The following is an 18,843-nucleotide window of genomic DNA, read 5'->3' as shown; positions in this document are numbered from 1 at the left end:
AATTGAAACACGATAGATAGTAAATAATGACTGTGTAATATTAGCGAATCTTCTCCGTCTCAGTTGGAAGAGCATGGGTCCAGTAATCCGAAGGTCCCGGGTTCAAATCCTGGATGGTCAGTGATTTTTTCACCGGTTGTCATCATGATCATGACCTTTCCCATAACCATGTTAAACGAATATTATACTTTTATTTATACTTTCAGTTCTGGGAGGTTATCTCTGATGAACATGGCGTCGACCCAACTGGTACCTACCATGGTGATTCTGATCTTCAACTAGAGAGAATCAACGTCTACTACAATGAAGCTACCGGTGGCAAGTACGTTCCTCGTGCTGTTCTGGTGGATCTGGAGCCTGGCACTATGGACTCTATCCGATCAGGACCATATGGACAGATCTTCAGACCTGACAACTTTGTGTTTGGACAGAGTGGTGCTGGAAACAACTGGGCCAAAGGTCACTACACAGAAGGCGCTGAGCTCATTGACTCTGTTCTGGATGTGGTACGAAAGGAAGCCGAAGGCTGTGATTGTTTGCAGGTAAATTCAAATCTATATGGAATAATTTCTTATATATATTGTTGCTGTATTCTTTGTTTTTTTCTTCCTTTCCCCGGGGGGCACTCACTAAAAAGGGTGACGGGGATGTGCGGCCACATTGACCCCCATTTTTCAACTCCCTCTCACCCAATGACCCCCATTTTTGTTTTCCTGTCACCAAAAGACCCCCTTTTTTCAAAAATTTTGGGGAAATTTCTGATAATCTCTCACTAAATGACCCTGTTTTTCAGTATTTTTCCTAAAATTTGTGAAAATTTTTCAAATTTTTCAAACATTTTTCAAAATTTATGATGAATTTTTGAAATTTTTTTATCAACTTTAATATCTTGACCCAAAATTTTTCCCAGTCTCACTGAATGACCCCCTTTTTTGGTCAGATTCCCCAGTCTCACGGAAAGACCCCCTTTTGGGAACCTTCTCACTGAAAGACCCCCCTTTTTCCGTGTCTAGGCTCTCACCGAAAGACCCCTAGTTTTTAACTGCTGTCCGCACATCCCCGTCACTTCCAAAGTCGAGAGCCCCTACCCCCCCCGGGTTCCTTTCCTTTCTGCTTCACTCCTTTTCCTCCTTTTCCGTCTTTGTCTTTATCTGCGTCTTTTCGTGAAGTTCCTATTGTTTCTAATGCTTCTTCAACATCTTCCCGTCTTCTCAACCTTCTTCTTTCCTATTAGCACACTCAAAGAAATAAAGGTTCTAGATAGAACCCTTTTTTGTCCTCTCAGCAGAACCCTCCCTCTTGAACCTCTAAAAAGGTTCTTTGATTTTGGAGAACCCTTAAAGGTTCTCTAAAGAACCGAAAACGGTTCTGTATCACATTTTTGGGCGATTTTTGATGGTTTTGGAACCATTTTGGTTCTTTAGAGAACCTCTAAGGGTTCTCCCGAGAGGACAGCTTTTGAACCTGAGAGGACAACTTTAGAATCTTTTTAGAACCTTTATTTCTTAGAGTGAATGTGCCTCATGCATGTCATGTTTATTTTCTCTTTGTCTTTTTCATTACAATTTACAGGGCTTCCAGCTGACACATTCCCTTGGAGGAGGCACTGGCTCTGGTATGGGTACCCTGCTCATCAGCAAGATCCGAGAAGAATATCCTGACCGTATGATGACCACAATAAGTGTAGTGCCATCCCCCAAAGTATCAGACACTGTAGTAGAGCCCTACAATGCAACACTCTCTGTTCATCAACTTGTAGAAAATACAGACGAAACCTACTGTATTGACAATGAAGCCTTGTATGACATTTGCTTCCGTACCCTCAAACTGACCACACCAACCTATGGTGATCTTAACCATCTTGTCTCGGCCACTATGAGCGGAGTGACGACCTGTTTAAGATTCCCAGGTCAATTGAATGCTGATCTTCGCAAGCTTGCTGTCAACATGGTGCCATTCCCCCGTCTTCATTTCTTCATGCCTGGTTTTGCTCCTCTGACCAGCCGTGGTAGCCAGCAATATCGTGCTCTTACTGTTCCAGAGCTGACTCAGCAGATGTTTGATGCCAAGAACATGATGGCTGCATGCGATCCGCGTCATGGACGCTACCTGACAGTTGCTGCTATGTTCCGTGGTCGTATGTCCATGAAGGAGGTTGATGAGCAGATGCTAAACATACAAAACAAGAACAGCAGCTACTTCGTAGAATGGATCCCGAATAACATAAAAAGCGCTGTATGTGACATCCCACCTCGAGGCCTCAAGATGTCAGCCACATTCTTGGGAAACAGCACCGCCATCCAGGAACTGTTCAAGCGTATCTCCGAGCAGTTCACCGCTATGTTCCGTCGTAAGGCTTTCTTGCATTGGTACACTGGTGAAGGTATGGATGAGATGGAGTTCACCGAGGCTGAGAGCAACATGAACGACTTGGTATCTGAGTACCAACAATACCAGGATGCAACAGCAGAAGAGGAAGGAGAATTCGAGGAAGAGGAGGACGAGGAAGATCAAGAATAAAACTACCGAACAGATTTTTTATTATTATTTATTTAAACCATTTAATAATACAAACAATTTACTTTGGAAAACTTACAGCGCTGAAAGCCAAACTGGAGTCAGGGTGACTCTAAAAGCAGAGTCCAACCACTCTGCGACTCTATGTCTAAAATGACCCCATATTGGGAGTCATCTGACTCCCTCGAAGAGTCATAATTTGTTGACTCCGCTAAAGAGTCGCCGTTGATGACTCTACACTGAAAACATAAGTTAGTCAAAAAAAGGGTCTTATTCAACTAATTAAAAATTAGTCATACAAGATACATGTAATTCTTTTATTCAAGGAATACTGAAATTATGTATTTATAATGCTAAAAGAACAGTAATATTTTTATGACTTATAATATTCAATTTGTACAGAATAAGAAATTGCATGACTAATGACGAATTTATGACTTCACGATTTATCACGATTTAATTAGTCATTTATGTGCATTACTAATTGATTACTAATTGAATGACTAATTAAATGACTTATTATTTATCAAATATCTTGTATGACTAATTTTTAATTAGTTAAATAAGACCTTTTTTTGACTAACTTATGTTTTCAGTGTACGCAGGAGTCATTTGGCTTCCAATATGGAGCCATTTTAGACATAGAGTCGCGCAGTGGCTGGACTCTGCTTATAGATTAACTCAGACTCAGGTTGCTCAGACAAATAACTTCACATTATTGAGCTTTATTGGGACGTCATCACGGAGTGACTGACGCCCCGGTAGGGAGGGGGAGCACTCAACTTTTGAAGTGACTGCATGTCATGACCCCCTTCTTTGAAAGTCATGTCTGATGACCCCCTTTTTTAGGTACGGCTACTACTCAATGACCCCCTTTTTTTTAGGTGCGGCTACATGATGACACCCTTGAATTTTTGAACAAAAATAGAATTTTGCTCCATTTTTTCAATTTTTTCTACCCGATGACCTTTAAAAAAAATGTATACCCAATGACCCCTTTTTTCAAAATATTATACCCAAAGACCCCCTCCCCTCTTTTCATTTTGTTTGTACCCAATGGCGCCCGTTTTTTCGTAACGCCGGTAGGCACTAATACCCGTCACTTCTAAAGTTGAGTGCCCCCGGACTGATGCTACCTGACTGAGCTATACGGAGTGACTAAGGCTAGGGTGTGTGTGTGTGTGTGGGAGGGGGGGGCTACTTATGGGGGGGGTGCGCTGGGCGTGAGAGTGATGGGTATCGGGTACAGGGTACAGGTGTGTGGATGTTAGCTGGATGTGCGTAGCAAAAAAAAACTGATTCCGTCCGGCATGTGCACTGCCTCGCATGTAGGCCTACTAGTACCAGTATACATCAAACTGTACACACCCACCCCCACCCCTACACGCACCCCTCACATCTCTCGCACCCGTCCCAGTACAAATTTTACTGTATTAAATCATGATCAAATTGGCAGTGTAGTCTCAAATAAAATTGTAATCACCAAAAACAAAGAAGTTTTTTTTATTTCGCCTCCTCCGTGAGGCAAGTCAGGCAACCCCTGATGTTGTCCCATTGTTCTTGTTGTAGTGACCAAATGACTAATCTAATATTGTAAACTATGCACATACCGTAAAAATCCGTTATTAAGCCTATATGGGTATAGACTTCTCCGTAGTCCACTTGCCCATTTTGCATACTCTGGCTATATTACATAAAGCATAAAACTCTGATTTATATTGATTTGTGTGCAATTGATAGATTTTCACATCTGTATCTGATCTTTTCAGTCACTGCACTCCCTCTATTTGTTAGCTTCCCAATTTTCGGGGTTCGCTATCAATAAACTTGTAGGCCTAGATTCCAAAATCAGAATTGTTCAGTATTAAAGTGAGCCATTATAATTATGCAAGATAATGTTGCATTCAATTACTTTTATTGTCACTAATCATCTGATATTTTTAACTCTTTATGACCAGTTTACTATTGAATACTTTAATTTTAATAAACATCAGTATAATTTTGAGTTCAACGAAATGGGTTCATCATGACTAATAATAACATATTTTTAATAAAATTCGACTATGGCATAGTCTACATGAATGTGTGCCAAAAATCGCTTGCCCACCCCCTCACGGCTTGCCATAAATTGCTTGCCCCACTCCCCAAATTTGGCTGGCCAAAAATTCTTGACCCCCCAATTTTACCCTCCCCCAGGGGTCATAATTATTGCACAGCCCTATAAGACTAGTAGAGTTGCAGTAGGCCTATTCCGAGCTATGGACTAGCCCTACTATAGGGCCTTTTAAACACACTAGGCCTATATCCGAGAACCGCTAAAACCCACTAACCGCTCCACCCGTTTCTGGGGAATTACCGGGGGGAATTAGGTTGGGTTTTAGGCCTAATAGCAGTTCTCCGGGATATAGCAGGTTTTATGAGCATGGTTTTGGATCACCGCAGTCAAAAGGCCCTAGGGACCGTTCACAAACACTTGTTAGGGGGGCCCTGATGCAAAAAGGGGCCCTGAAAAATTTTGACCTTCCTATAGGGGGGCCTGAAAAAATGACCACAAATTTCATTTCCTGGGAGAATTGAGTTTAGGCTTTTCTATGGGGTTGACCTATATGCTTTTCTATGGGGTTGACCCATAATTTTCATGTCAAAAAGGGGGCCCTGAAATTGTTGAGGTATTTAAAGGGGGGGGGGTCGAAAAATTTTCCCCAGTTGCAGCACAGTCCCTTTTTAAAAAATGGAGGATTTGTTGTATGTTCATCTGTGGTTCGTATAGCTTCCCTTTCTGTCGTCAATGCTTCGGTTATGCACAACAACGTAATGTTGACCTTCGGCTCCGGCTCGCAAGCACAGAGCGTGACCTGCTGCATGCTGTGAAAGTGGTTGGCAACCGTTAGCCATTTAAATACCATTCCGTCTCCAGCGCTACATTAGTCAGGACGTGTGTCACGGTGTCTTGTCTTGTTTCTGCAAGTTTTCTAGTTATTTATACCAAACAACAACATCAAATTCAATATGCGTGAAATCGTTCATCTGCAAGCTGGCCAGTGTGGAAATCAGATCGGCTCTAAGGTAAGTAAAACTCAGAGAAATTTACTGTTTTTTCCCGAGGTGTTGTTAACAATAATTTGTATTTAATTTAAAGACGTGAAAAGTAGTCCCGGAAAGTAGAATCGAATGTCTGATGTAGTTCTTTTAAAAGTCATGACTTTCCAGAGGAATTACCCGAAATCTTTACTTTTTTTTCATGAATGAAAAGTTCAGTTCTCAAATTTGAAAGTAGAGGGATCAGTATATTTACTATAATATAATATTAAAATATGACTGAGTGAGTGAGTTTTTCTTTGACGACACTGATTTAATTTTAGGCCTGCAGTCAAGACAGTATAGAGTTTACTGCACTGTACTGTGGCCTATTATTTACGTTAACCATGATTACTACTTCTGTATTTTAGACATAGGTCTACTGTTATGTATGTATAATAATGTTTATCTTTGACCATACTGTTTGTCAGTGTTCGGTATTAATTTCAAGAAAATCTGATTCTATATTAATGTGGGGCTGATGCATTGCAAGCTCCCCCCCCCTCCGGAGGGGGTACAATTTTCAAATGGCTCGCCCAAAATTTAAATTGCTTCCCACCTCCCTCTGTTTATACTTCTGCAATTTTTGGCGAATTTGTCAGGGGGGGGAGGAAGTACAGGGATCTATACGATGATTTTGTTTTTTGGGTGGACCACCAAGGATAAAATTCAAATTGAGAAAATACTAGGTTTATTAGGTATGACTTGTTGTACTGGGGGGGGTCATACCTTCTTGGCATTTTGATATATGAAAAGGATCCATTTCATATTGGCCCAGGTTTTCTCAAATATCCCTGGTTACCCCAGGTGGGGAAATATTTTTATTACTCTTTTTCTTTCATCTTCTATAGGCCTACTTTCTTGGCATTTGAGATATTTTATTGGGCTAAAATAGCGTAAAATTGAAAATCGGCTGTGTAGCTGAGAAAATTTCACTTCAACTATTCAGTATTATACTATGTAGGCCTATTTTGGGCAAAAATTGTAAAATTGAACCAGGCCATTTTTTTGGGGGGGTGCTGATTTTGAAAAAGTGGACTTTTTTTTTCCAGGGGGGGCAATTTTGTAAAAGTGGACTTTTCCTCAAAAATTTGGACCTTTTAGGCCAAAAAAGCGTAAAAACCCCCATTTTTTTTTGCTCGCAAATTGTCATATTTTGGGACTTTTTGCATACTTTTGCACAATTGGGGGGGGTGCGGTCACACAGGTGTACGGGCCTGAATTGAACATTTTTAAGCACAGTAATGATGTTACCAGGAAATTAAATGTGTTAATTTTTCCCCTCAGACAATTGACCTTGATATGTTAAGGAAAAAAAAAAAAGATCATTTAGTGTATGGGTTTTTTTTTTTGGGGGGGGGGTCATATTTGGAATAAAGATACACAAAAACATGATTTTTTTGCCTGTTTGTAATTCGTACTGCACTAATATATTAAAAACAAGCCCAAGAAACCCTGGGGCACTTAGTATGATATCAACATACCAACTTTCAACATGGGGGGGGTCTTTGGGGGCAAATGCGAAAAAATGTGTCCTTTTTTTAGTCGAGGGAAGATTCTATAAAATGAGGGCAGATTTTAGAAATTGGGGTCTTTTTTATGGGAATTTTTCATAGGCGTATACATAGATCCAGGGGGTGGTTCATACAATCACCCCCCCCCACACACACACACACACAATGTTGATGCCTGTGTGTGGGTTTCTGACTAAATTAACTTCATATTTGGTCATTTTAGCCCCAAAGTGCAAATTTTTGTGCTATTCCAAAAAGTATTTGTGCGAATTTATTCCACTTTTGCACCATATAGGCCTATCACCAGTTAATATGGCAAAAATTATCAAGCGCATTTGTACCATAAACTTATTTTGTCTCAAGATTCAAGAAATATTTTCTGGACTAAAACAGGTGTTTGGATCTTTGGAGGAAACAAGAAAAAATGGGGTCTTTAGGGTGGGGATGGGGGTCTTTGGGGGAAAAGAAGAAAAATGTAGGGTCTTGGGAGATAGGTCTACAAAGAAAAATATTGGGGGTCTTTCAGCGTGGGAAAGTGGCAAACACAGAGGGGGTCTTAGGGAGAGTGGACGGCCATTTTAATAGTTATATTCGTCTCAGGTGGACATAGGCCTACATGTAGCCCCGGGATGTAGCCTAGTAGGCCTATAAAGAATGAACTTCTTTGCCTATGTGGCAAATCCCTGAATATGAATTCTGGATTTTATCTGTTTTTGATGGCCGTCCCTTGCATATAACATGCATATAATCAGGGATGATGTATAGTTTAAATGAATCAATGAATACCAATGTCTTCAGACATGCTGGCAGGGAGTCGACAAGTCATCGCATAGTCATGCCATGTGAATTTCGCCTGTGGTTGATATCACTCCGCCACCAGTCACGAACAATTTTTGCCAACCAATAGAAATCCGTTTTATGAACCCATTCAGGAATCACTGCATTTCCTATTCATGTGTGACGATTGCTGATTGGTGAATGAAACAACCGCGCTTTTATTGAATTTCCAAGGTTGCAGGGACAGATCAGCGATCATGCACAGCGGAAATATTTGTATTATTTTGTACCATGGTTACACTTTTGCCTGGTTTTTTTTCTTCCGAAATGTAGAACATCCAGATTGAAACTGGTTGAAAAAATATATATAATGTTAAATTTAGTGATCAAAATGCGCTAAAGCAAATTCTGATTTCATCTTTTCGTAATTTTTTCTTTGAACTATTTTATACCAATTTCTTTGGTGGATGAATATTTACTCCAAACAAAAGTTCACGTGGTGAAAGTGAAATTCATCTGACCTGTCTGGTGTCGGACAAAAGTCATTATTCACATCGCAGCGCGAGAGGCAAGAGGTTGACAGGCGTGATATCTTATTACATTTACATTGATTCCAATCCATTTATTCAGCAAAATGCGTGAAATCGTGCATTGTCAAGCCGGCCAGTGCGGTAACCAAATTGGTGCTAAGGTAAGGGTATTGTTTGTCGGATTTGATGTTGCAATTTATTTGACAAAATTCTTCTGTCACTCAAGTCGTGGAAAATGAGGAACAAAATGGCGCGTGACTGGTATCATGTATCACCAATGCACTTCTCACTTCTGACTTGGTTCAATGGATTGGCAGGCTTTTTGGTGTAAATATAGTGTTCAATATTTCAAATCGCGATGAAACATACAAGCAGTCATTTTAAAATAAGAAATGAAAATGCACGGTACACGCAGGTACAGCTTCATCTTCTCTGGTCGGATTCAACAAGTATTTTGTACTATTCTTCACCTCCGCTCAGATCAGCTCATGTCATGGTCGATAAATTCAATATTCTTTATATCTTGGGTATTGAACATGTTGAATGGGTATAGATTTATTTATTGTACTATGGGTAATCAATACCCAATCTCTGCGCTGCACTGGTCAGAAAATTGATGTGATGAATCACTGATGATGGTGAATTCAGATCGCATCACCTGCCCTCATTTCTATTTTCTGACCCTCACTTAAATTCATTTATGTGATTTTCCAAAAAGTAACAAAAACTGAATAATGAAGTAAGTAACCTCACTTGTGTGACGGGGACACTCAAGATCGGCTGCCACCTAATGCAAGACTTCGTTAATAATTACAGTAACTCAAGTTTTCAAAAATGCCTCCTTGATCCTTTAGCCCCATGGACCAGATTGTATGCAAAATGGGTTCCCCAAAATGTGAAGGGGGGGGGGAGACTTCAGCAGGCCGAGAGGGAGCTAGCAATTTTGACAGGCCATGGGGGGGTGATATTTTGGCATGCTAAAGAAGGCTAGCATTTTTAGCAGGTCATTTTGAAAGCCCCACCCTCTGGCAGCGCTACTGAGGGGGGGCAATATTTATTGACTTTGTGCCCCCCCCCCCCTAAAAAAATTCCTGGTGCTGCCACTGCCCACCATGGACAGATAACAAAGCCCCTTAATGATCATAACTACACCTTCATTTGTTGCCAGTGGCAGGCAGCCAGCCAGGCACGTAGCTAGCATCGTCTGGGAATATCCCTATTTTAACTCCCCCCCATTCCCTTCTCCTTTTCTTCACTTCTCTTTCTCCCTCTCCTCCCCTTTCTCTTTTCTCCCCTTCTTGGCCCCCTCCCCACTGGTTATGCTACTGGCCAGTGGATATGGATCATAATACTGTATTATAAGTGGTAATTTTCGCGTACAGTTATTTTCGCGATTTGTAGTGAAAGACACATTTCCGTGAATGATATTTTCGCGATTGCCCAGTCCTCCCCTATACTTGTAATACATTATTTCCACTTATACAGTAGTTTCCGATTGGATACCTAAAATAAGAATGAAGTTACTTTTCATAGATGCTACATGTGGGCACTTTCAGAACGTAACCACCAGATGGAACCCTTGCAAAATCATGCCAAGTGTTGATGTTAAACTAATAAAGCAACCCATTGTTTTTTTTATACCACCAGTTCTGGGAGGTTATATCTGATGAACATGGCATTGACCCAACTGGTACCTACCATGGTGATTCTGATCTTCAACTAGAGAGGATCAACGTCTACTACAATGAAGCTACCGGTGGCAAGTACGTCCCTCGTGCTGTTCTGGTGGATCTGGAGCCTGGTACCATGGACTCTGTCCGATCAGGACCATTTGGACAGATCTTCAGACCTGACAACTTTGTGTTCGGTCAGAGTGGTGCTGGAAACAACTGGGCCAAAGGTCACTACACAGAGGGTGCTGAGCTTATCGATTCCGTTCTTGATGTAGTACGTAAAGAATCTGAGAGCTGCGATTGCCTACAGGTGAGTTTTGATACACATTTCAAAGTGCACTGCTAGTGCCAATAGTTAAAATTTGACCACTGGCCAATTTCACCCAGACAGCTAGACCACAACATGATACGATAGACCAATGTTGCCAAAGGTGGAATGGATCTGCGTATTATTCAGAATTGAGTAAAACTTTTATCACCAGATATTAACTGAGATATAGATGCATGAAAAAACTTGGTTGAGTTGTTACTGAGGTCGAAGGTCAACTTGTAGAATACCCCCAGGGGTGGATTTCTGAATTCTGCATGCTGGGTATATTATGATCATGATTAGGGCCCTACAGGGATGCAAGTTTTCCTGCTTTCATGAATAATCCAAATGCCCGCAATTTTCAGCCCGTTTTGGAGGCTTTTGGCTCGGATTCACACACGTTTCAGGTCAGCTTGCATCCCTGAGATTATAATCTTTGAAATTGTGATGTTTACTGTAAATAATGACCATTGACCAATTACAATTTGATATCTTTCTTGCAGGGCTTTCAACTGACACATTCCCTTGGCGGTGGCACCGGCTCTGGTATGGGCACACTACTCATCAGCAAGATCCGTGAGGAGTACCCAGACCGCATCATGAACACCTTCAGCGTTGTCCCATCACCTAAAGTATCGGATACCGTTGTAGAGCCATACAACGCTACTCTCTCAGTTCACCAGCTTGTAGAAAACACAGATGAGAGTTACTGTATTGACAATGAAGCCTTGTATGACATTTGCTTCCGTACCCTCAAACTGACCACACCAACTTACGGTGATCTTAACCATCTTGTCTCAGCCACCATGAGTGGTGTGACCACCTGCTTAAGATTCCCAGGTCAGCTCAATGCTGATCTCCGTAAACTTGCTGTCAACATGGTGCCATTCCCACGTCTCCATTTCTTCATGCCTGGTTTTGCTCCTCTGACCAGTCGTGGTAGCCAGCAATATCGTGCTCTTACTGTTCCAGAGCTGACCCAGCAGATGTTTGATGCCAAGAACATGATGGCTGCATGTGATCCTCGTCATGGTCGCTACCTTACAGTTGCTGCTATCTTCCGTGGTCGCATGTCCATGAAGGAGGTTGATGAGCAAATGCTGAATGTACAAAACAAGAACAGCAGCTACTTCGTAGAATGGATCCCCAACAACGTGAAGACCGCTGTCTGCGACATCCCACCTCGTGGCCTCAAGATGTCAGCGACCTTTATCGGCAACAGCACAGCCATCCAAGAGCTGTTCAAACGTATCTCTGAGCAGTTCACCGCTATGTTCCGTCGTAAGGCTTTCTTGCATTGGTACACTGGTGAAGGTATGGATGAGATGGAGTTCACCGAGGCTGAGAGCAACATGAACGACTTGGTGTCCGAGTACCAACAATACCAGGATGCAACAGCTGAAGAGGAGGGCGAGTTTGACGAAGAGGAAGGTGATGGCGATGAATATGAACAATAAACTATGCCTCATTTAACATTATAATACTAGATTGGTGAAATTCAGCATGTCCAGGTTTTATAAACATTGACAAAAACCTATGTGCTAAGAACATGTCCTCATCATGTACAATGGAAACTCATTAACAGCAATACACAAAATGCTTTTCAAGGCTCAAGCATGTATTTCATACATTCAATAAGACCTGATAACCCAAGGTCTGACGCCCTGACAGTTTTTGTGTTAATGAGGTTCCACTGTAATTTTGTGTGCAGGTTTAAATGATATTCTGGTTTCACCAACCTGGTGTTTATTGGCTATCATAAAATTGACAAACAGCATTAACTAAAACCACTTATTATTTCAACTTAAAAGGTGCTGGTTGTAAAATGTGTTGGTGACCCAACAGATCAAGCTACAATGTATAAATAAACTGTTTTATGTTTACACTGTCCTTGGTTTGCTGCAATTAGTGTCACACTTCAAAATTTATCTATTTTGAAAAGCAGGAATCTTTGTATCAAGATCATGTTTTGAAAGTTTGGCTTCAAATCACGTTTGAAAATCATTTGGTTTATATTTCAAAATAGGGCAATTTGACAAAAGGTCATTGGTTCAAATCTGCCTTCAGAAGACATGGTGCATAAACAAAAGAAATCCACAGTTACAGAGATTTGCTTTGTATTTGTTCTGGAGGCAGATTTGAACTAATGACCTTTCGTGAAATCGCCTCTTATAGTGTAATTTTCAATTGTGAACCATTAATTTTATGAATTGTGAGACCAATTATTTGACTCTTTGTATCAACAAGTTCTCTTGTAGGATCTGCAATTGGGAAAGCGATACATATATGTACGACTGAAACTTGCAAACATGACGGAATGGTCTATACTTTGATCAGCTCGTAATCGGCGGGAATTATTAGGCTTTTACCACTACGCCGAAAAGTAGACCCATGTTAAAAAGGATATATAATTGATCTGCCCGGTCTATATTTTGCCTGTTTAAGAAAGTAGACAAAAGTATAGGATTTCAAATAATAATTTTTAATACTTATGGCGAGATGTCACAAGACAATTCTCCAAATAAGATATAGTGATATTAATCTGTGATGTTATAAGGCTCGCCGATTACGAGCTGATCAAACTATTATAAATTTCTTTGGTGATTGGATGATGGAGTATTATTAGAGGAAAGAACTTAATATTAAAACCATTGACCATTTAACACATGTTAATAAGTTTTACTTTCCTAGGGATCTCTCGGTGCCTTTTAAATGTTCTTCATTTTGTATTATAAAAAACAATGGTCTAAAACATTTTGTGAATGTTTGAATTTGGATGTATCTACTGCACAAGAAATGTCTGTCATGCATCTGATCGTTAGCTCAGTAGGAAGAGCATCGGACTAATAAGCCGATGGTCCCAGGTTCAAATCCTGGATGGTCAGTGATATGAGTCTTCACAGGCTAACATTTGTTATGTGCTGTATCTGAATTCATTCATTCATTCGGCCGCACTATATGTACAGTGGAATACTCGTTGACTCAAAATCTGTTGGCACAAAATAATTCCAGGTACATGAAAGTTGTCCCTAGAAGTATATTTTGTCAAAAGACCTAATTATAACACATTCCTGTTTTAACACAAACTAAAATTTGAAGCCCTGACTAATTTGTGTTAACAAGGTTCCACTGTATATATGTAGTGTATTATACTCACTCCCTTGTAATAAAATACCAATTTTGGTTAATTTCTTGTTCCCCCTGAAAATTGTGTTGCAATATTACTCCAAAAGGTCAAGCCCTCAACAGAAAACTTAATTTCATGTCAGTAAATCAAAATGCTTTGTTTTAAGATAAGGACAGTCGTTATCAGGATTTTAAAAAATTGATCCTTTTATTTTTTAACATCGCAAGACCTGATTGCATAACTGTAGGATCCACAACTTTAAGTTCGCCCTAACGAGTTTTGAAATAAATGGAAAAAATACTTTACGAAAGTGTAAAAAGGTGCAACTTTTAAAATTACCATTTTTTGACCGAATGCAATGTGTTACACCGGATGTGACGCTATAAATTGGTCCACATGTGTAAAACAATAATAAGGCTACATTTACACCAAATTGCATTTTGTAAAATAAAAAATTTTCAAAAAGAGTTTGGAGGAACTTGCAAGTGGTGGATCCTCTATTCGCTACTTGCATGGTTCCGCCATTGTGCACTAAGTGCAGGGAGAGCCTTGAACTGGCAGCACACGTGTACATGAATGGGAATTAAACTTCGTGTAAGGTTACGTTACATAATTATTTCTTCATGTATGCTGCCAGTTTGAGGCTCTCCCCGCACATTGGCGGAACCATGCCAGGGAATTGCTAATACAATCTGGCACTGTCAACTTTCATAGTGCCTTGAAAAATATTGCATTATTTTATATGTAAACTTGACAACAGTAACTGGTTTGGTTTATTTTGATAATAAATTAAAAGCATAGCATAAAGTGATGTTGTTTTGTATCTTATTTTTGGGGTGCATTTAGAATTGTCACTACATAAGAACCACTTAGTGGCACCCACTGTCACAGGCTGAAAAAAAAATTTTTTCCCTGCAAGGAATCCAGAAGTTCCCTCCAGTTTTACCAAATTTCCCTCCAGTGTGATAATTCCCTTATGTATTTCTTTATTTTTTTGGTCAAAAACCAAAAATTTCCCAGCAATGAGCTTCCCGTATTGCCCACTTTTTCCTGCCATGCCCACTGTCACTGAAAACTTCTAGATGATCATTTTGAATTTCGCAAAGCAGTTGCCAATTCGGCATCAAAGTGATTACGTAATTCTTTTGGTTACCGGGTCGCGCTATTGATATGCCTTCAAGTGCCATACTTTGTGGGTTTTGATCATGGTTCATTACTCAAGAGCGGGATCTTGTTGACATAGTAACATTACGTAAATTCTTCGATACTGAATTAGACCCTCTGGGAACAAAGGAAAAAAATCATGCTTTTATGAGGTTACCCCCTCCCTGTTAATGGATGCTTCCACATTGACCATTCCAAAATTCCCACCTATTTTCTGTTCCAAATCCAGTGATGCCTCGTGCATATTACATGTATTATGGGTAGGGTAGGATTAGCCTATGTGCACTAGCTTGGCCATACCACAGGACTTTTTTTTTACATGCATACTCCCGAGATGCCATGCTATTATATCGTGAGAACTGCCAAACTCTGTGACCGCTCGCCCATGGGAGCGGTCACCGAGTTGTGAGCCAACACTTGGTTTTTAGCAGTTATCGGGATATAGCATGCATGGTGTCTCCGGAGTATATAGTGTGTAAAAAAAGGCCCTGTGATGGGGCTAATGTTCACTGGAGGGGCTATAAATCAAGCACCACTTCCCTGTCATGTCCAAAGGTCCAGTGAAATTGAGGTTGTCACTGGAGCTGGAATAGGTAATGGCAACCACCATTAGTTTTATTGTTGGACCTTTTTCCCCATTCAATATTTGAAGAGCTTTGTTGCAAAACCCCTTACATCCACTTGAGGAATTCTGAGAACACATAAAAAAATCACTGTAAGGGGGTTTTCAACAAAAGCAGTTTTTGGCAGGATGCTCATCCAAGCATCCTGCCAAAAACTGCTTTAGTTGCAAACCCCATATATCAGTACTTTTGTCTCGCCTGAACTTTGTTCAGGATGGGACTTAGTAATCACTATTTCTGTCTGTCCGTCCGTCCGTCCGTGGGGGTGTGTGTACGTGTGTGTGTGTGGATGTATGTGTGTCCGTCCGGAGCTGTATCTGGGGAACCGTAAGACTTACGGCGACGCTACTTGGTGGGAGGAAGGGTATCCAAGTTTGCTCCGTAACCGTATGTTTTCGGTGAAAAATATGCAAATTAACATAGCTAATTTGCATAATTTATGCGAAAATCAGCGCAAATTGATAGCGGAGTTTGTGGACAGACTATCTCAAGATCCGTCGGGCGCATGGTAACGAAACCTGGTGACAGGAATGATACACACCTGCTGATCACCTGATTAGTTTTTCGGCGAAAAGTATGCGCATTTAGTTGTTAATTTGCATAATTTATGCGCAACGATTCTACAAATATGGTTGGAAATCTGAAGAAATCCGCCTTGTGGAGCTGTATCTGGGGGATTCGTAAGATCCCTAAGCCCTATGATGATGAAACGTGGTAGGGGTAGTATGACCAGAGGATCTCAACCCGATTTGATTTTCAGCGCAAAATATGGTAATTAAGTACCTAATTTGCATAATTTATGCATAAAATGCAAAAACCTATTTTCTCGGAGACTAGGGTCGCACGTTCTTCAAACTTGGTGGGTGGGTGCATCTTCACCCCAGACAGAACAAGTTTGTATTGGTTAGTGCGTCAAGGTCACCCGAGGTCATCCAGGGGTCATCTGAGGTCAAATGACTAAAAACTGTCGTATGGGCACGAAACTTGGTGGGTACGGTCAACATAACGTGGTAGGGGGTAGTATGACCAGAGGATCTCAACCCGATTTGATTTTCAGCGCAAAATATGGTAATTAAGTACCTAAGTTGCATAATTTATGCGTATTTGATGCGTATCAAGCAAAAAACCCTTGTGAACAGCTTATCTGGAGATCCGTATGGGGTACAGTGACGTAACTTGGTGAGGAGTAGTGGGGCCAGAGGTTCTTGACCTGATTAGATTTTGAGCGTAAAATATGGTAATTAAGTACCTAATTTGCATAATATATGCGTAATAAGCAAAATACCTTATGAACAGATTATCTGGAGATCCGTATGGGGTACAGTGACGAAACTTGGTGGGGAGTTGCGTGGCCAGTGGTACTCGACCTGATTAGATTTTCAGCGCAACATACTTTATCCAATTTCGTGAGGTCAAAGGTCACATACAAGGTCAAAGGTCAACTGAGGTCACCAAATCTTTTAATAACTAATTTTCAACTGTGCATCACATATCCAACTAACAACTTGATCGATCATGTAATTAAGGAAATATGACGACTTTAAGATAGTCGCTTTCCATGTAAAGTATAGCAAAGTAGCACTTTCAATGAGTGATAACTCGTAAAGGAAGCATCTTTCTGTTTTGATTTATTTGATGAAATAGTTCTTTGGTATTGCCAAATTTGATTTTTCAGAGCAACATACTTTATCCAATTTCGTGAGGTCAAAGGTCACATACAAGGTCAAAGGTCAACTGAGGTCACCAAATCTTTTAATAATTAATTTTCAACTGTGTATCACATATCCAAATAACAGCTTGATCGGTCATGTAATTAACGAAATATGACGACTTTAAGATAGTCGCTTTGCATGTAAACTATAGCAAAGTAGCACTTTCAATGAGTGATAACTCGTAAAGGAAGCATCTTTCTGTTTGGATTTATTACTTTGATAAAATAGTTGTTTGGTTTTGCCAAATTTTTGGAGGTCATTACGGGGTCATCCGAGGTCACTCAGGGGTCATCTGAGGTCAAGTTATTAAAAACTCGTATGGGCATGAAACTTGATGGGTACAGTCAACATTTCAAGCCAAATTTTTGGAAGTTCATTTTGGGGTCACCAGGGGTCATCTGAGGTCAAATTAGTAAAACTGTCGTATGGGCATGAAACTTGGTGGGTACAGTCAACATTTAAAGCCAAATTTTGGAAGGTCATTTTGGGGTCACCAGGGGTCATCTGAGGTCAAATTAGTGAAAACTGTTGTATGGGCATGAAACTTGGTGGGTACAGTCAACATTTAAAGCCAAATTTTTGGAAGGTCATTTTGAGGTTACTAGGGGTCATCTGAGGTCAAATTAGTAAACACTGTCGGATGGGCATTAAACTTAGTGGGTACACAGTCAACATTTAAAGTCACATTTTTGGAAGGTCATTTTGGGGTCACCAGGGGTCATCTGAGGTCAAATTAGTAAAAACTGTCGTATGGGCATGAAACTTGGTGGGTACAGTCAATATTTAAAACCAAATATTTGGAAGGTAATTTCAGAGTCACCAGGGGTCAACTGAGGTCAAATTAGTAAAAACTGTCGTATGGGCATGAAACTTGGTGGGTACAGTCAACATTTATAGCCAAATTTTGGAAGGTCATTTCGAGACCACCAGGGTCATCTGAGGTCAAATTAGTAAAAACTCGTATGGGCATGAAACTTAGCACAAGGGGTACAGTCAACATTTAGAGCCAAAATTTTAGGTCATTTCAGGGCCACCTGGGGTCATCTGAGGTCATATTAGTAAAAACTGTTGCATGGGCATGAAACTTGGTGGGTACAGTACAGTTACCCGGGACAGTTACAAATGTACCATCAGCCAGATAATCGTGCCCAGCCGATAACCGCCAAATTCATTTACCTCTCTACCAACAGTTATCGCAAAAGCAGGCGGTCACAAAAGCAGGCGGTCACAAAAGCAGGCGAGACTCGTGGTTCGAGAACCGCCTTGTTTTGATGATTTCTGGATGTTTTCTTAAAATTGCTCAAGTGGATGTAAGGGATGCACCATTAGACTTCAAGGGGGTTAGACAAAGTTTTTTTTTTTGCTGCCGAAGTTTTTTTTAAATTTCATGCATTTATACACAGTTGACACATTTGTGTACTTTCAGTACCCCTTCAAATACAAAGTGAAAAGTCAAACCAGGGATATGTCTCATATCCCTGGTCCAACGCATACAAAATCTTGTAAACGTACGCATTTATAAATTTAATGATTCAAATCAATATAAAATTTTTTCATCTGGGCCCTGGGGAGGGGGCAAGAAATTTTTGCCCAGCCAAAGGGGGAGGGCAAGCAATTCTTGGCAAGCGATTTTTGGCACACATGCCCGGGAGGTTCGATCACTCCCAATGTGGCCTGTACACCATCCGCCATAATAAAAACAGGGTAGTTTTTCGTGGGTAGGCACGATACGCACGAATCATGTTTAGGATGTCAAAAAATTGGAAAAAAGGATAGCAAAATTGCAATTGCTAATACGCGGAAATGAAATTTAGGGTA

At 40.5% G+C, this 18,843-nt stretch overlaps 2 protein-coding genes and 1 non-coding gene across 4 annotated transcripts; all 3 read left to right on the top strand.

Annotated features, from left to right (window-relative positions):
* Positions 1-209: 209 nt before the first annotated feature.
* LOC140136532 (tubulin beta-4B chain-like) lies at positions 210-2,735 on the top strand. The gene is made up of 2 exons (XM_072158238.1): positions 210-542; positions 1,573-2,735. The coding sequence occupies exons 1-2, from the start codon at positions 366-368 to the stop codon at positions 2,518-2,520; spliced, it is 1,125 nt and encodes a 374-aa protein (XP_072014339.1). The 5' UTR covers positions 210-365; the 3' UTR covers positions 2,521-2,735.
* Positions 2,736-5,422: 2,687 nt separating this feature from the next.
* Positions 5,423-14,333, top strand: LOC140135783 (tubulin beta chain-like). 2 transcript variants are annotated; one of them, XM_072157402.1, is made up of 3 exons: positions 5,423-5,583; positions 10,064-10,399; positions 10,903-14,333. In XM_072157402.1, the coding sequence occupies exons 1-3, from the start codon at positions 5,527-5,529 to the stop codon at positions 11,854-11,856; spliced, it is 1,347 nt and encodes a 448-aa protein (XP_072013503.1). In that variant the 5' UTR covers positions 5,423-5,526; the 3' UTR covers positions 11,857-14,333. The 2 variants fall into 2 exon arrangements, with proteins under 2 accessions (XP_072013503.1, XP_072013502.1); XM_072157401.1 differs by lacking the exon at positions 5,423-5,583 and adding an exon at positions 8,429-8,577.
* Trnai-aau (transfer RNA isoleucine (anticodon AAU)) lies at positions 13,212-13,284 on the top strand. The gene has a single exon. It is a non-coding gene; the product is annotated as a tRNA-Ile (tRNA).
* Positions 14,334-18,843: the final 4,510 nt, after the last annotated feature.

This window comes from Amphiura filiformis, chromosome 16, assembly GCF_039555335.1.
Source record: "Amphiura filiformis chromosome 16, Afil_fr2py, whole genome shotgun sequence".
NCBI lineage: Eukaryota > Metazoa > Echinodermata > Ophiuroidea > Amphilepidida > Amphiuridae > Amphiura > Amphiura filiformis.
Note: the sequence above shows the minus strand (reverse complement) of the source record. Positions and strands in the feature narration are given on the sequence as shown.